Here is a 19,372-nt window from a genome sequence, read left to right as displayed (position 1 = left end):
GAGAGCCACTTTATGGTACAAATAAAAATGGAGACACTGACAATGTTTCATAATGTAAAGCTGCTTGCTTTTAGACAATCTATTATATAATGCACTATATAGCCTAAATAAACTTGATTTGACTTGCCTGGAGTGCTGAACTGCAGAGCTTGTGCAAACATATCTACATTGCTATGATCAGATGCTTTCTTAACTACTGTTTTCTCACCGCTGTCATTTTTGTTGTTTATTTCGTTATTAAGAGGAACACATGCAGCACATATTTACATATCCATCTAAATACCGCTAGTCATGTATTTCGAACTTCTTTTTACTCCCAAGCAAAGAACGAAAAAGAACTTCGCCATGTGTATATTTGGACCTTTAACATTGCTCTATTGTGAAAAACAGAGAATTTGTACGCCCCAGGTTAGGCTTGTAGGGTGGATCTTAATGCATACATTTCCATATGAATCACATCATACGGAATCGTCACCTTGTAAATTCCTCATGAGATCGGTCTGGAATTGTGCTAATGTGTACAAGTAATCTCAGGTTAAACTGCACTTGACTTGACATTAACGGCCTCCCACGTTAAGTGCAAAGAATATCTGTTTGCTTGCTTTGTGTTCATTTGCTCATTTAAACATTTATATTTGTAGCTCATTTATGTTGCTCCTCAGTGATAAAGACCCACATATGGATACATTGTTTACATTCCATTAGATTCCTTACAGCTCAGTTAGAAGCTTAAACCCCACTTTAATTGTGTGTAAAGATGCATTGTTCTTTAATGCGTCTCATTAGCCTCAGAGCTCAGGGCTGAGTACATTCTCAACATGATTTAAAGACAAGATCAGTTCATTCTGCACGTCTTTCTGCCATTTAAATTCACAACTCTCGCCCTGACAGTATTTAGATGATGTTTCAGATGAACTTTCTGTCTGTACTGCGGTGTTTATTTATGTTTTTGAGATTATGGTTTCTAGTGCAATACAGTTAGTTGTAAGTCCCCAGAGGAAAATCTTTTCCTGTATTAGATCAGACCAGATACCGACTCGCTCGCTCGCTCTCCCTCCCTCCCTCCCTCCCTTCGCTCTGAACGGAGTGAACTGTAATAATAGAGGAGGCAAGAGACTGTTGAACGCTTTCCCTGTGTGTTTTTCCGTCAGCGTAATGATGCTTCCCTGGCAAAGCTCCACAGTGCCAGCACAGTGAGGAGCAAACTCATTATGTGGGATCGAAAGGGGGGCCACCCGCTCACCACGCCATTGATTTTATGTTCGTTTTCATCAGGCCAGGTGATGCACTATCAATCTCCTTTACCAAACGTGTCCCTGTGTTTGACATGTAAAAGAATATTCCATGTCCTCCCACCAGGAAGACACTAACACACACGACCTTGCAGTTAGATACAGCTCAAATCACATCCTCTCCTTCTATGGGAGATTTTTTTCTTTTTCTTTTTCTCACCCCTACAGTATTTCACACATATCAATTTCTCTCATATCAAGCTATTTCACGCATAAGCTGTTCTGCCGAACTTCTGGAGGCCTTCTTAGAATGTGACTCATTCTAAATAGCTGTGCAAAACGTTTGACGTAATGGCGTGTCGAGTCGGGGGTGTGAGAGGGTGAGACGGGAAGAGAGGGGCTACGAGCTAATCTGCACCCATCTCTGAGGAGATGCAGATTGGTGTCTCACCCCAACAAGTCTAATCTGACAGAGGCATTTTAAGCCACGTGCTTTCGCTGTTCATAATGGTTGCATTAGAAAACTGTCACTTTCCATTACAAAAGCACAGCTAGGGATGTAAACAGCCAGAGCAGAGAAAAACGATGCTCTGGTCTCCAGGGTTGGGGAAGCTTCTTTGAAACTGTAATTTGTTATGGTAGTTGAAATGCAGTTGTGATACTCTTTTGAAAAGGGAGCTAAATTCTAGTTCACCCAAAAATGAAAATTCTGTCATCAGTTACTCAATCTGATGTTGTTCCAAACCCATAAGACTTTTGTTCATGTTCAAAACAAAAAATTAAGATATATTGCCCACACTTTAGTTTAGAGTCCAATTCTCACTATTAACTATGTCTTTTGCCTCAATAAACTCCTAATTACTGCTTTTTATTAGTTAGTAAAGTAGCGGTTAAGTTTAGGTATTGGGTAGGATTAAAGGATTAGTTCACTTCTGAATGAAAATTTCCTGATAATTTACTCACCCCCATGTCATCCAAGATGTTTATGTCTTTCTTTCTTCAGTTAAAAAGAAATTAAGGTTTTTGAGGAAAACATTCCAGGATTCTTCTTCATATAGTGGACTTCAGTGGGGTTCACTGGATGGAAGGACCAAATTGCAGTTTCAGTGCAGCTTCAAAGGGCTCTACGCGATCCCAGGAGATAGATACTTTTGGTAACACTTTACAATAAGGTTCATTAGTTAACATTAGTTAACTACATTAGTTAACATGAACTAATAATGAACTGCACTTATACAGCATTTATTAATCTTTGTAAATGTTAATTTCAACATTTACTAATACGTTATTAAAATCTTGTTAACATTAGTTAATGCACTGTGAACTAACATGAACAAACAATGAACAACTGTATTTCATTAAAGCTAACGAAGATTAACAAATAGAGTAACAAATGTACTGCTCATGGTTAGTTCAAGTTAGTTAATACATTGACTAATGTTTAAGTAATGAAACTTATTGTAAAGTGTTACCATACTTTTTAACCACAAATGCTCGTCTTACGTAGGCGGAAGTATCGCGGTAGGGTGAAAAACTTCATAGAATTTTCTCGTCTAACTTCAAAAAAGTCTGATATGGTTTTTACCTTTTTTTGTAAATGGCATTTAGCTTAATCTTGGCACTTTTGCTTTGTAGACACTGGATCATCATGCGTGTGGATCGCAGAGCAAGGCAAGATGAGCATTTGTGGTTAAAATGTATATAATTTTTTATTTTTTTAGAAAATGACCAATTGTTTCAATAGATAAGACCCTAATTCCTTGACTTGGATCACGTAGAATGCTTTAAAGCTGCATTGAAACTGCAATTTGGACCTTCCACCCAGTGAACCCCACTGAAGTCCACTATATGGAGAAAAATCCTGGAATGTTTTCCTCAAAAAACTTAATTTCTTTTCGACTGAAGAAAGAAAGACATGAACATCTTGGATGACATGGGGGTGAGTAAATTATCAAGAAAATTTTCATTCAGAAGTGAACTAATCCTTAAAGGGATGTAGAATATAGTCATGCAGAATAAGGCATTAATATGTGTTTTATAAATAATAAACAGTCAATTTCCTAGTAATGTGCATGCTCATAAACAACCAGTTAATAGTGAGAATTGGACCCTAAAATAAAGTGTTACCAATATTTTTAATGAAATCTGAGAGATGCCCCTTCTCTGTTCCTTTGTTGAAAGTCTATTTGGCCAAAACTCAGATGGTTAAAACATTTCTAAAGAGTTTGTAATATAAAAGCACATGAATTGAGTGCTTTAATCCAAGTCTACAATGGAAGTGTACTAACCCTTTAAGCTACTTAAGAGTGCACTATTTTTAAATATGTAACTATCCGTTAATATAATGTATAATGTAATCAGAGTTTTCAAAGAGATTTCGGAGGGAGAGATTTCGAATGACTGATCCAGAGTGACTGCATTGAACATTGAACAGATACATTTTTAACTAAATATAAATATTATGTTATTAATTTATTTATTTTTGTTAAAAAAAGAAAAAAAGAGAGATTATAAATGGTGCACAGGAATTTGAATTTATAAATCTCTTTGGACTGTTTTTGTTTATATGAACTGTCCAAATAAACCAATTCACTAAAATAGATCAGACTTTCCATTGTTGCATATTAGAGACAATGTTTATGAAGTGATTCACTTAAATTAATCAAATTTTCCAGTGTTTCATGTATGTGGATTTTTTTTAGATTAATCATTTTACTAGAATAAATCACTTTTTAAGACTTTTGCTATTGAATATGAGAGGGAATGTTTATGAAACAATTAATTCAAGTCATCCTATTCGAAAACTACAGTTTGACAGCACTGCTCTGAAAAAGTATGACAATAGTAGTGGCGAAGAACTTGTCAGACTTAAGGTTCATTGTCAGTGGCATTGTCACAGCCATTAAATCAAATTTCCCAGTGATGCATGTGATAGAGGAACGTTTAGAATGAATCAGTTTACTAGAATGAATCAGACTTTCCAATGTTGCATAACTGAGTGAATGAAATGATTCACTTAAATGAATCAAATTTTCGGATGGCACACTTGAGAGAGGTCTGTTTGGGATTAATCTTTTACTATAAATCAGGCTTTCCAACACTACATATAAGAAAATGTTTGTGTTAATCTGGTTCAGTAATAGTTTTCCTATCATTACTAAGACATTTTCTAAACACAAACATGCGCATTTACTTTTTGCACTTTTTATCTTTCTTTGGGGAATTGTGATGGAAATCTCTGGAAAGCTAAGTGACCATGCAACAGGAAATGCTTGTTCAGGCTCACTGCTCTGCAATCTCTTGCTCTCTGCTTGGCAAGGAACAGTAGTGAAATGTTTGTAACTTTCTGTTTTGTGAAAGCTGAGCTATAACCAAGGATCTTTTCGAATCTATTACCGAGAAGCTATTACCAAGGTCTTATCTCCCAGTGACAGTTGCTGTCGACTCAGACTTAATTTTTATTATTGGACTGAGTCATCAGTGGCCACAAATTTCCAGGGACTGTTCTGTTGCAGTTGAGTTTGATTAATGAACAGCGTAAACTCTATCTGTACCTTTCTCCTCCAGGCACAGATGGCCAATGAGGTAACCCAATTTATCGAGACATGTCATTCTATACGAAAACTACAGTTTGACAGCACTGCTCTGAAAAAGTACAACAATAGCAGTGCCGAAGAACTTGTCAGACTTAAGGTTCATTGTCACTGGCATTGTCATAGCTCCTCCTATGAGACATCGGCCTAATGAGTATTAGCTCCAAGGGGATTGTTCCCTAATTTCATTTCATACCGCATTTTGCCGTGTTAATGGATTTGACGTGCAGTTGGCAGGACTATATGAGGAGCTGTGGAAGTGGACAGCTAACGTTCAGCACAATTTTTGCACAGAACGAGTGCCACATCACCAGATTTCAGTTTTGATCCTTGGCCAATTGAAAACACCTCTGAAGATGACTGTTTCTTAATTAAGTTCAGGAGAAAGCCAGTGAAGCCGTTAATTGTTTTAACTTTAGAGCTTTAATTACGATTTCAGTTGAGACTAAGATAAAAGATGCTGGCAAATCTGCACGGCTTGAAAACAACTTTGTGTGTGTGCGATTGCCATGTGGAAATGACATACTTTTTACTGCTGATGAGATGCTAATCAGTCTGTTTTAGTTTGTTTGTTTGTTTGTTTGTTTGTTTTAGGGTTTAAGGGGGAATGCTGTCGAAAATTATTCTTGGTAGTATATTATTTCACATAATTTTCCTGAGTATATAAACCTGATAGATTATGATTATTGCACTTGCAATGTACAGTATTGGGCTTTGTAGCTGAACTATAAGTCCCTGATATTTGTAATTTCTTTATTTTAATGTTTACATTTCTCTCAATTTGGTCTTATTAGATTAAACTTAAACTTAAATTTTGCCTACTAACTAACTGAATAAAATTGAAAAAGTTGAATTTGAAGTACTAAACGTATAAAAATAAATAAATAAAAGCTAAATAGGAATATAAAAAAGCACAAAATAAAATCACTAAAACATAAACTTCAATTTTAATTAAAACTGAAATTAAAGCGTTGAAAAGGCCCTCACACCCAGGGCCACTGCCACCCAATGGCCTTAGGAAAACAGTGAATAGTGGGAGTCATGCATATAAGCAGGTAAATATGGGTGAAAAATAGCAAAGTCATTTTGGTGTGCCACACTTCCTGCTGCCAGCAGGTGGCACTTTTACTATAACTGAATATTGTATTCTTCATGTAGATCTTCATGCCAGGACTCTAATAAAACATGTGAAGTTTGGGGCAGATCGGACATTGTATGCTCAAGTTACAACAACTTCCTGTTTCATGGCAAAACATGACTACAGACACACCGCCACGGACACGCCGTTCAACGAAAACTCAAGATTAGATAGATTAGATTAGACTGACCAAACATGATGTTGATCTGATTAAAGCTCTAGGAGGAAGTACAATGACTGGAAATGGTAAAAACTGCAAAAATTTTGTAGAGGAAATGGGTTTTCAGATTTTGCTCAAAGAGATTTTTTTGTAGTTATTGGGCTGTTACATGTGTCTACCGAATTTCTTACCTGTATGTGAAACGTAGCGCAAAGGGAACTTCGTTGAAATTTTGTGGCACCATCAGATGGCACCATCACCACCATTTACATCAGATGTAAATTTTCACCACTTCTGACACATGTGCAAAGGTTTGTGAGTTTTTGAGCATGTTTAGGCCCTCAAAAATGCAATTCATTTTGGAGAAGAATAATAAGAAACAATAGAAATTAAAGCTGCAAGCAGCGATGAAAGGGCCCTCGCACCCGGGCTAACTGCCACCCGTTGGCATCAGGAAAACAGTGAACAGTGGGTGACATGGATGCAAGCGAGTAAATACAGGAGAAATATAGCCAAGTCATTTCAAAGTGCCACACTTCCTGCTGCCAACAGGTGGCACTTTGACCGTAACCGAATATTGCCATGTAGATGTCCTCAGGCCAGGACTATTATCAAACATGTGAAGTTTGGAGCAGATCGGACATTGTATGCCTGAGTTACTAGAACTTCCTGTGTGTAAATAACCACTAGTATATTTTATTATAGATGTCTTTTATTTTGAAATTTGTATGGTGAAATGTTTGACTTCCGGTTTTGGGTTGCGCGCTTTTCCGCTTCCTTTGGAGGCGCGCACGCCCTGGCTGGCTCAGTTTGCAGTGTACAGCTTGTTAGCCCAGATGCGGCAGTGGCTTCGGCACGGAGCAGTGAAAAAACGGTGAATTCATATTTGCAGCCCCTCCAAAGAGGCAAAAGGTATTTTAAATAGGTTGAGATATGATCATTTTGTTTGATGGTGTGTTCGTTTTTTGCATCAATGTAAGACAGCAGTATGTGAACAATGTTAGCTAATCGGTCACATGTTTTGTATGCATTTCAGCTCTTACGTTGGTGATATGGTGTATAGTTTAAGGTTCAAAAGGAAGGATTAAACATCATAAAACCATCAGTAAAAGTCTCATCCTTGTACGGGGGGCCTGCTACACTGTGTCTTGGCTTTAATCGCATACATTAGCACTTAGCCAAGTGTTTCATGATTTAACATATTTCTAGTATGTTTGGTACATCATGGCATATTAAAATGTTTTTCTGAGAGTGAACTAAAGTGTAAAGCATACCATTTCCTGTTGCCAGCAGGTGGCGCTAGGACTAACTGAATATTGGCATATAGATGTCTTTAGGCCAGGACTCTTATCACACATGTGAAGTTTGGAGCAGATCGGACATTGTATGCTTGAGTTACAACAGCTTCATCATTCATGGCGAAACATCAGAATTTGTCAGGCTGCCACGGACACGACCTTCAGTGAAACTCTAGATCTTTGCAATTAAATGTCGCTAAGGCCTTAAGATTAGACTGACCATATATGATGTTGTTATTATTAAATATCTTTGAGGAGTTAATCACAGTGTAAAACATGTCATTTCCTGTTGCTGGCAGGTGGCGTTATGACTGCAACTGAACATTGGCATATAGATATCTTCAGGTCACTACTCTAATAAAACATGTGAAGTTTGGGGCAGATCCAACATCGTATGCCTGAGTTACAACAACTTCCTGTTTCATGGCAAAACATCGAACTTTGTCATGCCGCTACGGCCACAGCCTTCAGCGAAAACTCTAGATCTCCGCAATTTAATGTCATAAAGGCCTTTAGATTAGACTGACCAAATATGATGTTGATCTGATTAAAGCTCTAGGAGGAGTTCGTTAAAATACAACATCTGGAAATGGCAAAAACTGCCAAAATTTTGTAGAGAAAATTCAAAATATCTCACTTCCTGTTGGGTTTACAAACTTTCGACCCGGGGCTTTTTTGTAGGTATTGGGCTGTTACATCTGTCTACCGAATTTCATAACTGTATGTGAAACATAGCACGAAGGGCGCTTAATTGAAATTTTGTAGGTGGCGCTATCGAGCCATTTTGCCACACCTAATTCTGAAATCCATATCAGATGTAAATTTTCACCACTTCTGACGCATGTGCAAAGTTTCATGAGTTTTTGAGAACATTTAGGCCCTCAAAAATGCGATTCATTTTGGAGAAGAAGAATAATTGGCTGAGCAATTCCAATAGGGTCCTCACACCATCGGTGCTCGGGCCCTAACAAGAAACAAGAGCAATTCCAATAGAGTCCTCACACCATCGGTGCTCGGGCCCTAAATTAAAAAAATTAAAAGGTAATTCAAAATATGAATAACTAATATAATAGTATACAAATAATAATAAAATAATACTGCTGAACCATGGATGTTAACTTTTTTTACCCTATAGAGCAGGGGTGTCCAATCCAGCTCCTGAAGGGCCACTGTCTTGCAGAGTTTAGCTCCAACCCCAATTAAACACACCTGAACCAGCTAATCAAGGTCTACTTGGCATACTAGAAACTTTCAGGCAGGTGTGTTGAGGCAAGTTGGAGCTAAACTTTACAGGACAGTGGCCCTCCAGGACTGAGTTTGGACACCCCTGCTATAGAGTGTCCATTTGATTGGTTTTTTTTTTCCATTTGTCATTTTTTTTTTTTACTTTATCTGTGTATAGCAAAGTAAGATAAACAAGTGTTGAAAGTGGTAAAAGTGAATTAGTATACATTTTTGAGTTTTGTACAAAAGCTGTTTTTACGATTGTGACATTAAGACCCTCATAAAGTAAATGACTCATTGTCATCCTCTTCAACACATTCTCAGTGTTTTCAACTATGCTGGCAATCAGTAATGTGTTTCATTGAGTGCTTTATCAAATGTGTTTTAAAAACTGTTGCTACTCTGGGAAAAAAGAGCAAAAACTTGGTAAACATATTCTTCTATTTATGGGAATCCTTTTTAACTTAAAAATTCAGCAAAATGTATTGATCAGTGATCAAAGATGGTAGTCTAGCATTTTACTTCGACCTCACATGCATTTAAATGTGTTATTCTGATCTGCACTGATTTTCAGATGTATGCCAAACCACTGTGAACATGGAGGCCGATGCAGTCAGACCTGGGACAGCTTCACATGCACCTGTGATGGGACGGGGTACACTGGAGCCACCTGTCACACATGTAAGACTGTGTGTTTGGATGTATCTTTTTAGTATTTCTGGTTCTTTATTCTGATACCTGTCATGCTTTCTAAGAAATGAAGGATTCTTGGTAACACTTTAGTATAGGAAACACATATAAACTATTAACTATGACTTTTCCTTCAATAAACTCCTAATTTACTGCTTATTAATAGTTAGTAAGGTAGTTGTTAAGTTTAGGTATTGGGTCGGATTAAGAATAAGGTCATGCAGAAAAAGGCATTAATACAGTATGTGCTTAATAAGTACTAATAAATAGCCAATATTCTGGTAATATGCATGCTAATAAGCAAAGACCCTAAAATAAAGTGTTACCGGATTCTTTTATGTAAACCTCAGCATGTGACATAAATGCACTACCACAAAAATTGCAGAGAACAAAGAAAAGCCTTGTGTTTTCTGTAAAATGAAGGAAAAAGGAGAATGGGAAATGCACAGGAGAAACATCATTCTGTTTAACTAACATCTAGAAGACCTTTCTGAGAAATGTCAGGGTTCTATGTAAAAGTATTCGCTTTCCCTGTGTTTGCTTTTACCCAAGAATGAGATGTTAATGATGTAGATGGCTTCTTGTTTCCACTGCTTTTGTAGCAGCTGAAACACAAAATTCTAAAATGTTCTGTTTGTTACCAGGTTTAAAATACCAACTAAAATGGAAGCACAGGAGACTTGAATCGGCATTGGTTTTTAGTAGAGTTTGACGTTAGCATGTTGCGTTTTAATTACGTTGAAATATTTGTATTGATCATTTTCAATATTGAATGTAAGTGCAATTCTCTCACCACATCCATAATCGATACATATTTTATTGATGTAATTTCAGAATGACCTTCACATCTAGAGTGGCACCTACTACAGTATGACTCCTTCAAAAGCTCACTAGGTTTTTAGACAGAGCTATTGATTTATATGAAAACGTCTGTTGTTTTCTCTGTGCAGTCTGTTTGGGATCAGTTCTGAGAGAAATAGTTCAGTGCAACTTTTTTAGAACCCCGGGGGTTAGATGGAGTGAAGAAGTGACTAGAAGTTACAAAGCTGCAACAGTTACACATAAGTCAATATGATAGATGTTGAACTCTATTGAGCTACTTTCCTCAAACCTCTCTGTATACAAAAACAAGGTTGTATTATATATTTTACTCCATTTATTGCACAAGAAAGTTGCTGTTTCTGTCATTCAGTAGTTATTAACGAAATACTTGCAACGAAATGCTGTTCTTTCTGAGTTTGATTGCTGGGATAGTTACCTTGCGTTTGTTCTGGCTGGCAGGCTCTAAAGCACTTTGGTGATATTGTCAGATTGAAATCTGCAAACATAATGTGTGCAGAATTGGTATATTAATTTCACACTTCATTCTAATTAGTTTTCCATCACTAATCCACATAGCACAGTTTTGGAAAAAGTTAATATAAAATAAAAATATATGTCTTATTTGCTAAACTGTAAAGGGTTTAAACCCAAAATTGAAAATTCTGTCATTAATTACTCACCCTCATGTCGTTCCACACCCGTAAGACCTTCATTCATCTTCAGAACACAAATTAAGATATTTTTGATAAAATCTGATGGCTCAGTGAGGCCTCCATTGACAGCAGGATATTAACACTTTCAATGCCCAGAAAGGTACTAAAGACATTTAAAACAGTTCATGTGACTTCAGTGTCTCAACCTTAATGTTATGAAGCGACAAGAATACTTTTTGTGCGCCAAAAAAATAAATAAATAAATAAATAAATAACGACTTTATTCAACAATATCTAGTGATGGGCGATTTCAAATCACTGCTTCATGAAGCTTCGAAGCTTTACAAATCTTTTGTTTCGAATCAGTGGTTCGGAGCGTGTGTCAAACTGCCAAAGTCACGTGATTTCAGTAAACGAGGCTTTGTTACGTCATAAGTGTTTCGAAACGTTTCAAAATTTCAGTGGTTCACTCGACTTTGGCACACGCTCGGAACCACTTTTTTATCAAAAATATCTTAATTTGTGTTCCGAAGATGAACAAAGGTCTTATGGGTGTGGAACGACATGAGGGTGAGTAATTAATGACAGAATTTTCATTTTTGGGTGAACTAACCCTTTAAGAGTTTTAATTAAGATGCTTGAAGGTGAACTTCCAAAAATGATAGATTATAATTATAATGTATGATTGTAATAAAGTTAATAAAGAAATGCTAATATGTGAATGTTATTTAATAAAGCTGATTTCCTTTTATTTATTTCTTCCAGCTGTATATGAGCAATCCTGTGAGGCCTACAAGCATTTAGGAAGATCATCTGATGCCTACTGGATTGACCCAGATGGAAGCGGACCGTTAGGGCCTTTTAAAGTCATCTGCAACATGACAGGTAAAATGTGCAATTTTTTGTTTATTTGTGGCATACCATAGCACTATGAATCCGGAAAGCCCACCGGTTGTACTTGATTAATAAATCAAGCCTTTACTGTGTTTTATGCTTTTGAGAACCCCCCCCCCCCCCCCCTGTTCCCAAGCCTCTGATCCAGGATCATAAAACACATTCCTGAGACAGTCTTTTATTTATGTCCACATCATCCCACTGATCCACAAATAAATAAAAAAACAAAATGTCACTCTTACATGTAGGAACATGCAAGTATGTAGGAACATCAGGACATAAAATGTTATCATTTCAGGACAGGAACTCTAGTCATCTCAGAGCATAGGAAATCCCTGAGCGGACACGGTAGAGAGCAAAAATCATTCTGAAAAGAAAGTGTCTGTCAATTTCAGACATATGTTATGTTAATTTAACAGCTTTTTGAAGGGTGAATCTTGTGATTCTTTAATGTGGGAAGGAAAGATTATGGTTGCAGGATAAGGTGGATTTACAAAATATAAATGACAAAATGTGTGTTTTTTTAAGAAAACATATTTTCAGTTTTTATTAGGTCTCATTAAATAAAACTTAAGGCGGAATATTGCCATAAACAAACATGGATCCAGAATGTGTGAAATCAGTTTGTAATTACATATTTACTTAATTGTTACTTGAATGAGAAAATCTTCTTGATTTCATGGGTCAATTTAAAGAAAAGCATTTACTTTTTTCTTTAAAAAAAATTCAATTTGGAAACCTATTCACTCAAGTATATATTTTGCACTTTTTGTTGGATAAAATTTTGACAATATTGAGGCTTGATTATTTATTATGAATTATTACCAATGCGGAAACCTATGGCTCACAAACCACATGTGGCTCTTTGACAAAAATCGCCTAGTTTCTCACCCTTCACCGGTAAATAATCATTAAAAATCACTCAGACAACAGATCAGTTTCCTGCAGAAAACAGTTACAATTCTTTTGTTGTACAGCCTACCGAAGTTAAAGAAAAGTCAATTTATGACCATTACTGTATCCGTGTTTCAGAGGACAAGGTGTGGACGACTGTGGTGAATAACCTACCAGCACAGACGGCAGTGACTGGCTCCAGCCGGGAGAGAAGGACAGTATTGCAGCTGAACTACAGTGCCTCTATGGAGCAAGTCACAGCTATAACCAACAGCGCTGAGCACTGCGAGCAGCACGTAGCCTATGCCTGCCGAATGTCACGCCTACTCAACACACCAGGTACAGAGAGGTTGTCTGAGTGTGTGCGTGTGTGTGTGTGTGTGTGTGCAGTGTTAGAGAAAGTTACCTTGAAAAGTAATGCTTTACAATATTGTGATACTTAGTTACTTTTTAAGGAAAGTTACGTTCATTTTGCATTACTTTTTCTAACCTGGACTGGGCTTATTTTTTAATAACAAAAAAGTTCTATTTTTGGGGCAAATGTAAAGGCCCTTTCACACCAAAATTGGTGAAAAAGCCGCAGACTGAAGGATGCAAGAGAAGAAAGTTTAACACTTACTTCACCAATAAAAACAAAAAAACTAAAGTCATTTTTGCTTTATGGTTTAACTGAACTGAAAGATTTCACTGATTTTATTTATTTTAAGGAACACTGAATCTTTTTTTGTGCAAGTGAGATGAATAAATGCCTGCTCACATTTAGTCTAGAACTACAATAATCATTACACAACATCTCAGCAATTTCTCTCAACATGTGGACAGGAGAGCTGTCAGTAAATAAATGGGAAAACAAAGTAACTTGCGTTACTTATTTGAAAAAGTAACTCAGATATTTTGTAAATTTAAAAGTAATGCTTTACTAGTTACTTGAAAAAGTAATCTGATTACATAGCTTGAGTTACTTGTAAAAACTTGTGTGTGTTTGTGTGTGCATGCTTGCAGAATATAGATACTTATAGGGACTTGTTGGGTGATAGAAGGTTATCTAAAACCTTAAATTAAAAATAAAAAGAAGTATCTAACTGTAGTGATAGTTCTTGCCAAAACAAATGAGGGTCAAGTGCCTTGATAACCAGGTAAACTGATACTAGAATAGGAATGCAACGTTAATAGCCCCTCAGTGGCTGATGCGCTCCCACTCTCCACTGCTCTCGGTTTGAACCCACTTATTTTTGGCCGTTTGCCCAGTTGTTAAACTGCAAGAATAGCGCAGAACCACCCCAGAACGTGGTTTATGTTATAATGGCTTGGTTTCAGGAGGATTTGTACTACATTTGCTCACTGTCTGTGAGTTTGTGTGGGCTAACAGCTGGACTTGATAACTAATTTGTGCTAAATGAAATGCAGAAGTTGCTATAGAAAGAATAAAGTTGAATCACAGTTCTTAGAGAAACAACTTAAATAAGTATAAGTATATTTATGAAACGTTTGTCCTAGTTAACGGGTGGGCGGCGTAAGATTCATTCGCTGATAGTTCCGTGTGTGCTCTCCTAATTAGCAGTTTATGAAAATTAAAATGAAAAAGCTGTTAATGGAGACTGTAGAAAAATTGGCAAAAGGTTAAAGTGTAAGAAGTAAACTAAAATAGAATGGAAATAAGAGTTACCTTTTTAAATTTGTTCTCAAGTAAAGCTCTTCATGTATCTGGAAAAAAGTTGTGCTGTCAATTTAATTTAGTACAGTTCAGCATATATGAATATATTAAGCATATTTAAGTATAATCACTTAGCAGATGGCTTATCAAGTATATAATAGCAAATATGTACAACGTGAGTAAGATTTAATTAAATAAAAAAATAAATGAAATAGTTTAACTAATAAATTAATAGTTTTATTTGGCAATAACATATTTGATCATAAAGTGATCAAAATTGACTCTAAAGACATTCATGATGTTACAAAAGATTTCCATTTAAAATAAATGCAGTTTGAACTTTCTATATAATATCAAAGACTCCTGAAAAACAATACTTCCTTAAAAATATTTTGCAGCACAACTGTTACATAAGAAATGTTTCTTAAGTACCAAATCAGCATATTAGAATGATTTCTGAAGGATCATGTGAGACTGAAGACTGGAGTAATGATGCTGAAAATTCAGCTTTGATCACAGGAATAAATTACATTTTAAAAGTGATCAAATAAATGCAGCCTTTGTTAGCATATGAGACTTTTAAAAACATTTAAATAATCATACCGACCCCAAACCTTTGAATGCTAGTCAATATATGCCATATGCAGTATAATGCTGACCACTTTCTTTTTTATTTTTTTCTCTCTCATCTACAAATCCGATTCCAAAAAAGTTGGGACACTGTATAAATTGTGAATAAAAAAGGAATGCAATAATTTACAAATCTCATAAACTTATATTTTATTCACAATAGAATATAGATAACATATCAAATATTGAAAGTGAGACATTTTGAAATGTCATGCCAAATATTGGCTCATTTTGGATTTCATGAGAGCTACACATTCCAAAAAAGTTGGGACAGGTAGCAATAAGAGGCCAGAAAAGTTAAATGTACATATAAGGAACAGCTGGAGGTCCGATTTGCAACTTATTAGGTCAATTGGCAACATGATTGGGTATAAAAAGAGCCTCTCAGAGTGGCAGTGTCTCTCAGAAGTCAAGATGGTCAGAGGATCACCAATTCCCCCAATGGTGCGGCGAAAAATAGTGGAGCAATATCAGAAAGGAGTTTCTCAGAGAAAAATTGCAAAGAGTTTGAAGTTATCATCATCTACAGTGCATAATATCATCCAAAGATTCAGAGAATCTGGAACAATCTCTGTGCGTAAGGGTCAAGGCTGGAAAACCATACTGGATGCCCGTGATCTTCGGGCCCTTAGACGGCACTGCATCACATACAGGAATGCTACTGTAATGGAAATCACAACATGGGCTCAGGAATACTTACAGAAAACAATGTCGGTGAACACAATCCACCGTGCCATTCGCCGTTGCCGGCTAAAACTCTATAGGTCAAAAAAGAAGCCATATCTAAACATGAACCAGAAGTGCAGGCATTTTCTCTGGGCCAAGGCTCATTTAAAATGGACTGTGGCAAAGTGGAAAACTGTTCTGTGGTCAGACGAATCAAAATTTGAAGTTCTTTTTGGAAAACTGGGATGCCATGTCATCTGGACTAAAGGGGACAAGAACAACCCAAGTTGTTATCAGCGCTCAGTTCAGAAGCCTGCATCTCTGATGGTATGGGGTTGCATGAGTGCATGTGGCATGGGCAGCTTACACATCAATGCTGAAAGGTATATCCAAGTTCTAGAACAACATATGCTCCCATCCAGACGTCATCTCTTTCAGGGAAGACCTTGCATTTTCCAACATGACAATGCCAGACCACATCCTGCATCAATTACAACATCATGGCTGCGTAAAAAAGGATCCGGGTACTGAAATGGCCAGCCTGCAGTCCAGATCTTTCACCCATAGAAAACATTTGCCGCACCATAAAGAGGAAGATGCGACAAAGAAGACCTAAGACAGTTGAGCAACTAGAAGCCTGTATTAGACAAGAATGGGACAACATTCCTATTCCTAAACTTGAGCAGCTTGTCTCCTCAGTCCCCAGACATTTGCAGACTGTTATAAAAGGAAGAGGGGATGCCACACAGTGTTAAACATGGCCTTGTCCCAACTTTTTTGAGATGTGTTGATGCCATGAAATTTAAAATCAACTTATTTTTTCCCTTAAAATGATACATTTTCACAGTTTAAACTTTTGATATGTCATCTATGTTGTATTCTGAATAAAATACTGAAATTTGAAACTTCCACATCATTGCATTCTGATTTTATTTACAATTTGTACAGTGTCCCAACTTTTTTGGAATGGGGTTTGTACATGCAGCACTTCAGTCCTCCTCTTCTTCACCCCTGCAGCTCACGATCATTCACCTTCTCTCTTATTTATTTGTACTTCCATCCTCTGCCAGTCTTTGCCACTATCCCCTGGCACTCCTGCGACCCATTGTCTGATTACAGTCAGCAATAACAATTTGCAGCTGGCTGATGCTAATCTAATAATGAGCATGAAGCACAGTGACGGCTGCTGTGAATTTTCTTAAGGCTAATCTGACTTTGGAAAAAGCCCTTATTGTAGACTTTTCCCTCTGGGGTTCTCTCCCACTACATGTTTTACTCTATACTATCTATGTTAAATAAGGCATGAATAGAATATCACTCTCAGTCTACTCTGTACATATCAATGCAGGTTAGGGCAGAGTCCCATTTGCCTCACTGGATGTGCAGAGACTAGCAGTAGGCTATGTTCACACTGTCAGTTTTTGGGATTAATAACCTCATTTACTTACAAATTTGAGTCTCAAAATGTCCTTTTCAAACAGCAGCTTACTGTAACATCTAGAATACTGTCTGAATGAACTCGCAACAGGGGTCAAGCCCGTATTCTCTTGCCAGTAACCATAGAAAGAGTGACCAAAGTAAGATCAAAGATGAGTTTAGTGTAGGATGTAAAACTGACGGGAGCAGCTCTGGTGGAGAATAGTGACCAATGTTCCCTCTAAGCTGAGCACGTGCGCGGCCACGCACTTCTGAAGCCACGGCCGCGCAGAAAAAATAATTGCCGCGCAAAGAACAGACATGAAAATCATGTGTGGGGAAATCCATTTGATTGTAGTAGTTTAAATGAGAAACAATTGCAGTGCTCTGGACAACTGCTATAGAGTTATTGTCGCTATAGAGTTAGAACCGGTGAATGCGGTTTACAGGAAGAGAACAATTGAGCGCGTGTGAGCTGGCTGGCCCTGAGCCAAATCAGTCGCGGTAAGAATACTGTCATGTTTGCGGACTAAATACCTCAATACGAGAGGCAACGCGAAACGAAAAGAAATGTGAAATAAAACGTCATGTTTTAATTAAAAGTGGTGGAAATAATGGATGATGGGCACAAAATGCTAAAAAATGTCTATTTTTAAGACATTTACAATCACACACCCACCACAGGTGTAGCTTGCAAACTCCAAATACATCAGTGATATACCTCAGTTTAAATAGATTTTTGTGTGTGGTGGTGCTGTGGGTTTCAGGGATGTTTAGATAACTATAAAAGAGTTAACGTTCACTTTTCTTAAAAATATTTAGCTATCAGATCTGTTTAAATGCTTCAGTTTGTTTTCACTTTATAATATATTAAAACAAATGGAAGCATTTAAACGTATAATACTGTATATCAGTTTAAATACTTATATTATATTTTATTATATTATAATGTAAGCCTAATAAAAAATTGATCTCACAAGGGGATTGTTTGTGTTCCTTGCCACGAAAAATCTTGAAACCTCCTGGTATATAAAATCTGGGAAATTCATAAGCAATAAACGTAATTTTGTCTGTTGCTAATAATTGACTGTACAAAAACACATTATGGTTGTTCCAAACCATCATTGTAACTGCTCATATTATATTATTATAAAGAATTGAACTGTCCTGCTGGAGGACGTAAATTATTTTTTAATAGAATTTCTTGGTAAAGACTGGTACAGTTAATACATCAATGTGAAAAAATCTCAAGTAACCTAAAATGTGCTTAATGTAGTGACTGAACTGCTTGTTTTCAAACATATTATTTAATATATCACTAAGTTACATCAAGGGTCAAATAAAATAGAAACGGCACATTAAAGTTAAATGTTACAGTTGCATGATAAAACCATTTTTTGTGTGTGTGTTTACATACACTGTACAGGTCTGATATAAAGTATGTTTTTGCTCAGGTGGCCAAAATGTGCGCTCAACAGAGAAAAGTTTTGCTCAGTGAGAAAAAAAATTAGAGGGAACATTGATAGTGACTGGATCTAAAACCTTCACACAGCTCATATCTCCCTCGCTGTAAGTTACCGAAAGCGAAACCACACACGAAAACCTGTAACATACATTAGACACGCGTTGGTGCAGTGCAGAGTGGCTCTCTCGAACTGTATGATGTAACAGACAACTAGTTGTCCAGTCTGTTTTTCATTCATACAGCATGTGTTTTTCGAGAATGCGGTTGTGAGTCCTGAAAAATTACCGGGTGTGAGTTTGGTTATAGAATGCGGTTGTCACTCCCGTAAATAACTGAACTGAATGTATTAAAGGATTAGTTCACTTTCAAATGACAATTACCCCAAGCTTTACTCACTCTGAAGTCATCCTAGGTGTATATGACTTTCTTCTTTCTGATGAACACAATTAGAGTTATATTAATAAATATCCTGATGCATCCGAGCTTTATAATGGCAGTGAGCGAGACCAGTGAGTATAAAGCTGAAGAAAGCTGAATGAAAACTAAAAAAATGAAAAAAAAAACAGAAAAAAATGGAACTTACTTTGAATACGGCAGGCGTAGGACATAGCGTAAGCTTTTTGAACTGCGCGAGGCTTTACACATTCTTCGTAAGTTGAATATGGTAGGTGAGTAAAGCTTGGGGTGATTTTCATTTGAAAGTGAATCCTTTAAGATCTCAAAATACAGGACTGACAACCATATTCTGCTGCTGTGTGAACGTGGCCATTTTAGTAGTTCACTGGAATCAACAAGTCATCTTGACAAGGCATGTCATCAACAAGGCATGTCATCTTGAACAAAGCATTTTATTTCTCACTGTTAGGATCAAAAATAACATAGATAAAAATAAAATTCAAAATAGATATAAACAACAAAACATGTTTCATGTAAAGATATGCTT

The 19,372-nt window shown here is 36.7% G+C and overlaps 1 protein-coding gene across 2 annotated transcripts in view; it reads left to right on the top strand.

Annotated features, from left to right (window-relative positions):
• The window catches only part of cntnap2a (contactin associated protein 2a), a 445,145-nt gene that overhangs the window by 263,218 nt on the left and 162,555 nt on the right, over nucleotides 1-19,372 (top strand). For both annotated transcript variants that reach the window (XM_048174365.1, XM_048174366.1), the window contains exons 11-13: nucleotides 9,220-9,326; nucleotides 11,576-11,695; nucleotides 12,737-12,937. In XM_048174365.1, coding sequence (XP_048030322.1) covers nucleotides 9,220-9,326; nucleotides 11,576-11,695; nucleotides 12,737-12,937 — 428 coding nt within the window. The remainder of the gene's footprint in view (nucleotides 1-9,219; nucleotides 9,327-11,575; nucleotides 11,696-12,736; nucleotides 12,938-19,372) is intronic.

The sequence above is a fragment of the Megalobrama amblycephala genome, linkage group LG22 (assembly GCF_018812025.1).
Source record: "Megalobrama amblycephala isolate DHTTF-2021 linkage group LG22, ASM1881202v1, whole genome shotgun sequence".
NCBI lineage: Eukaryota > Metazoa > Chordata > Actinopteri > Cypriniformes > Xenocyprididae > Megalobrama > Megalobrama amblycephala.
This window is presented reverse-complemented; position numbering and strand designations above follow the sequence as displayed.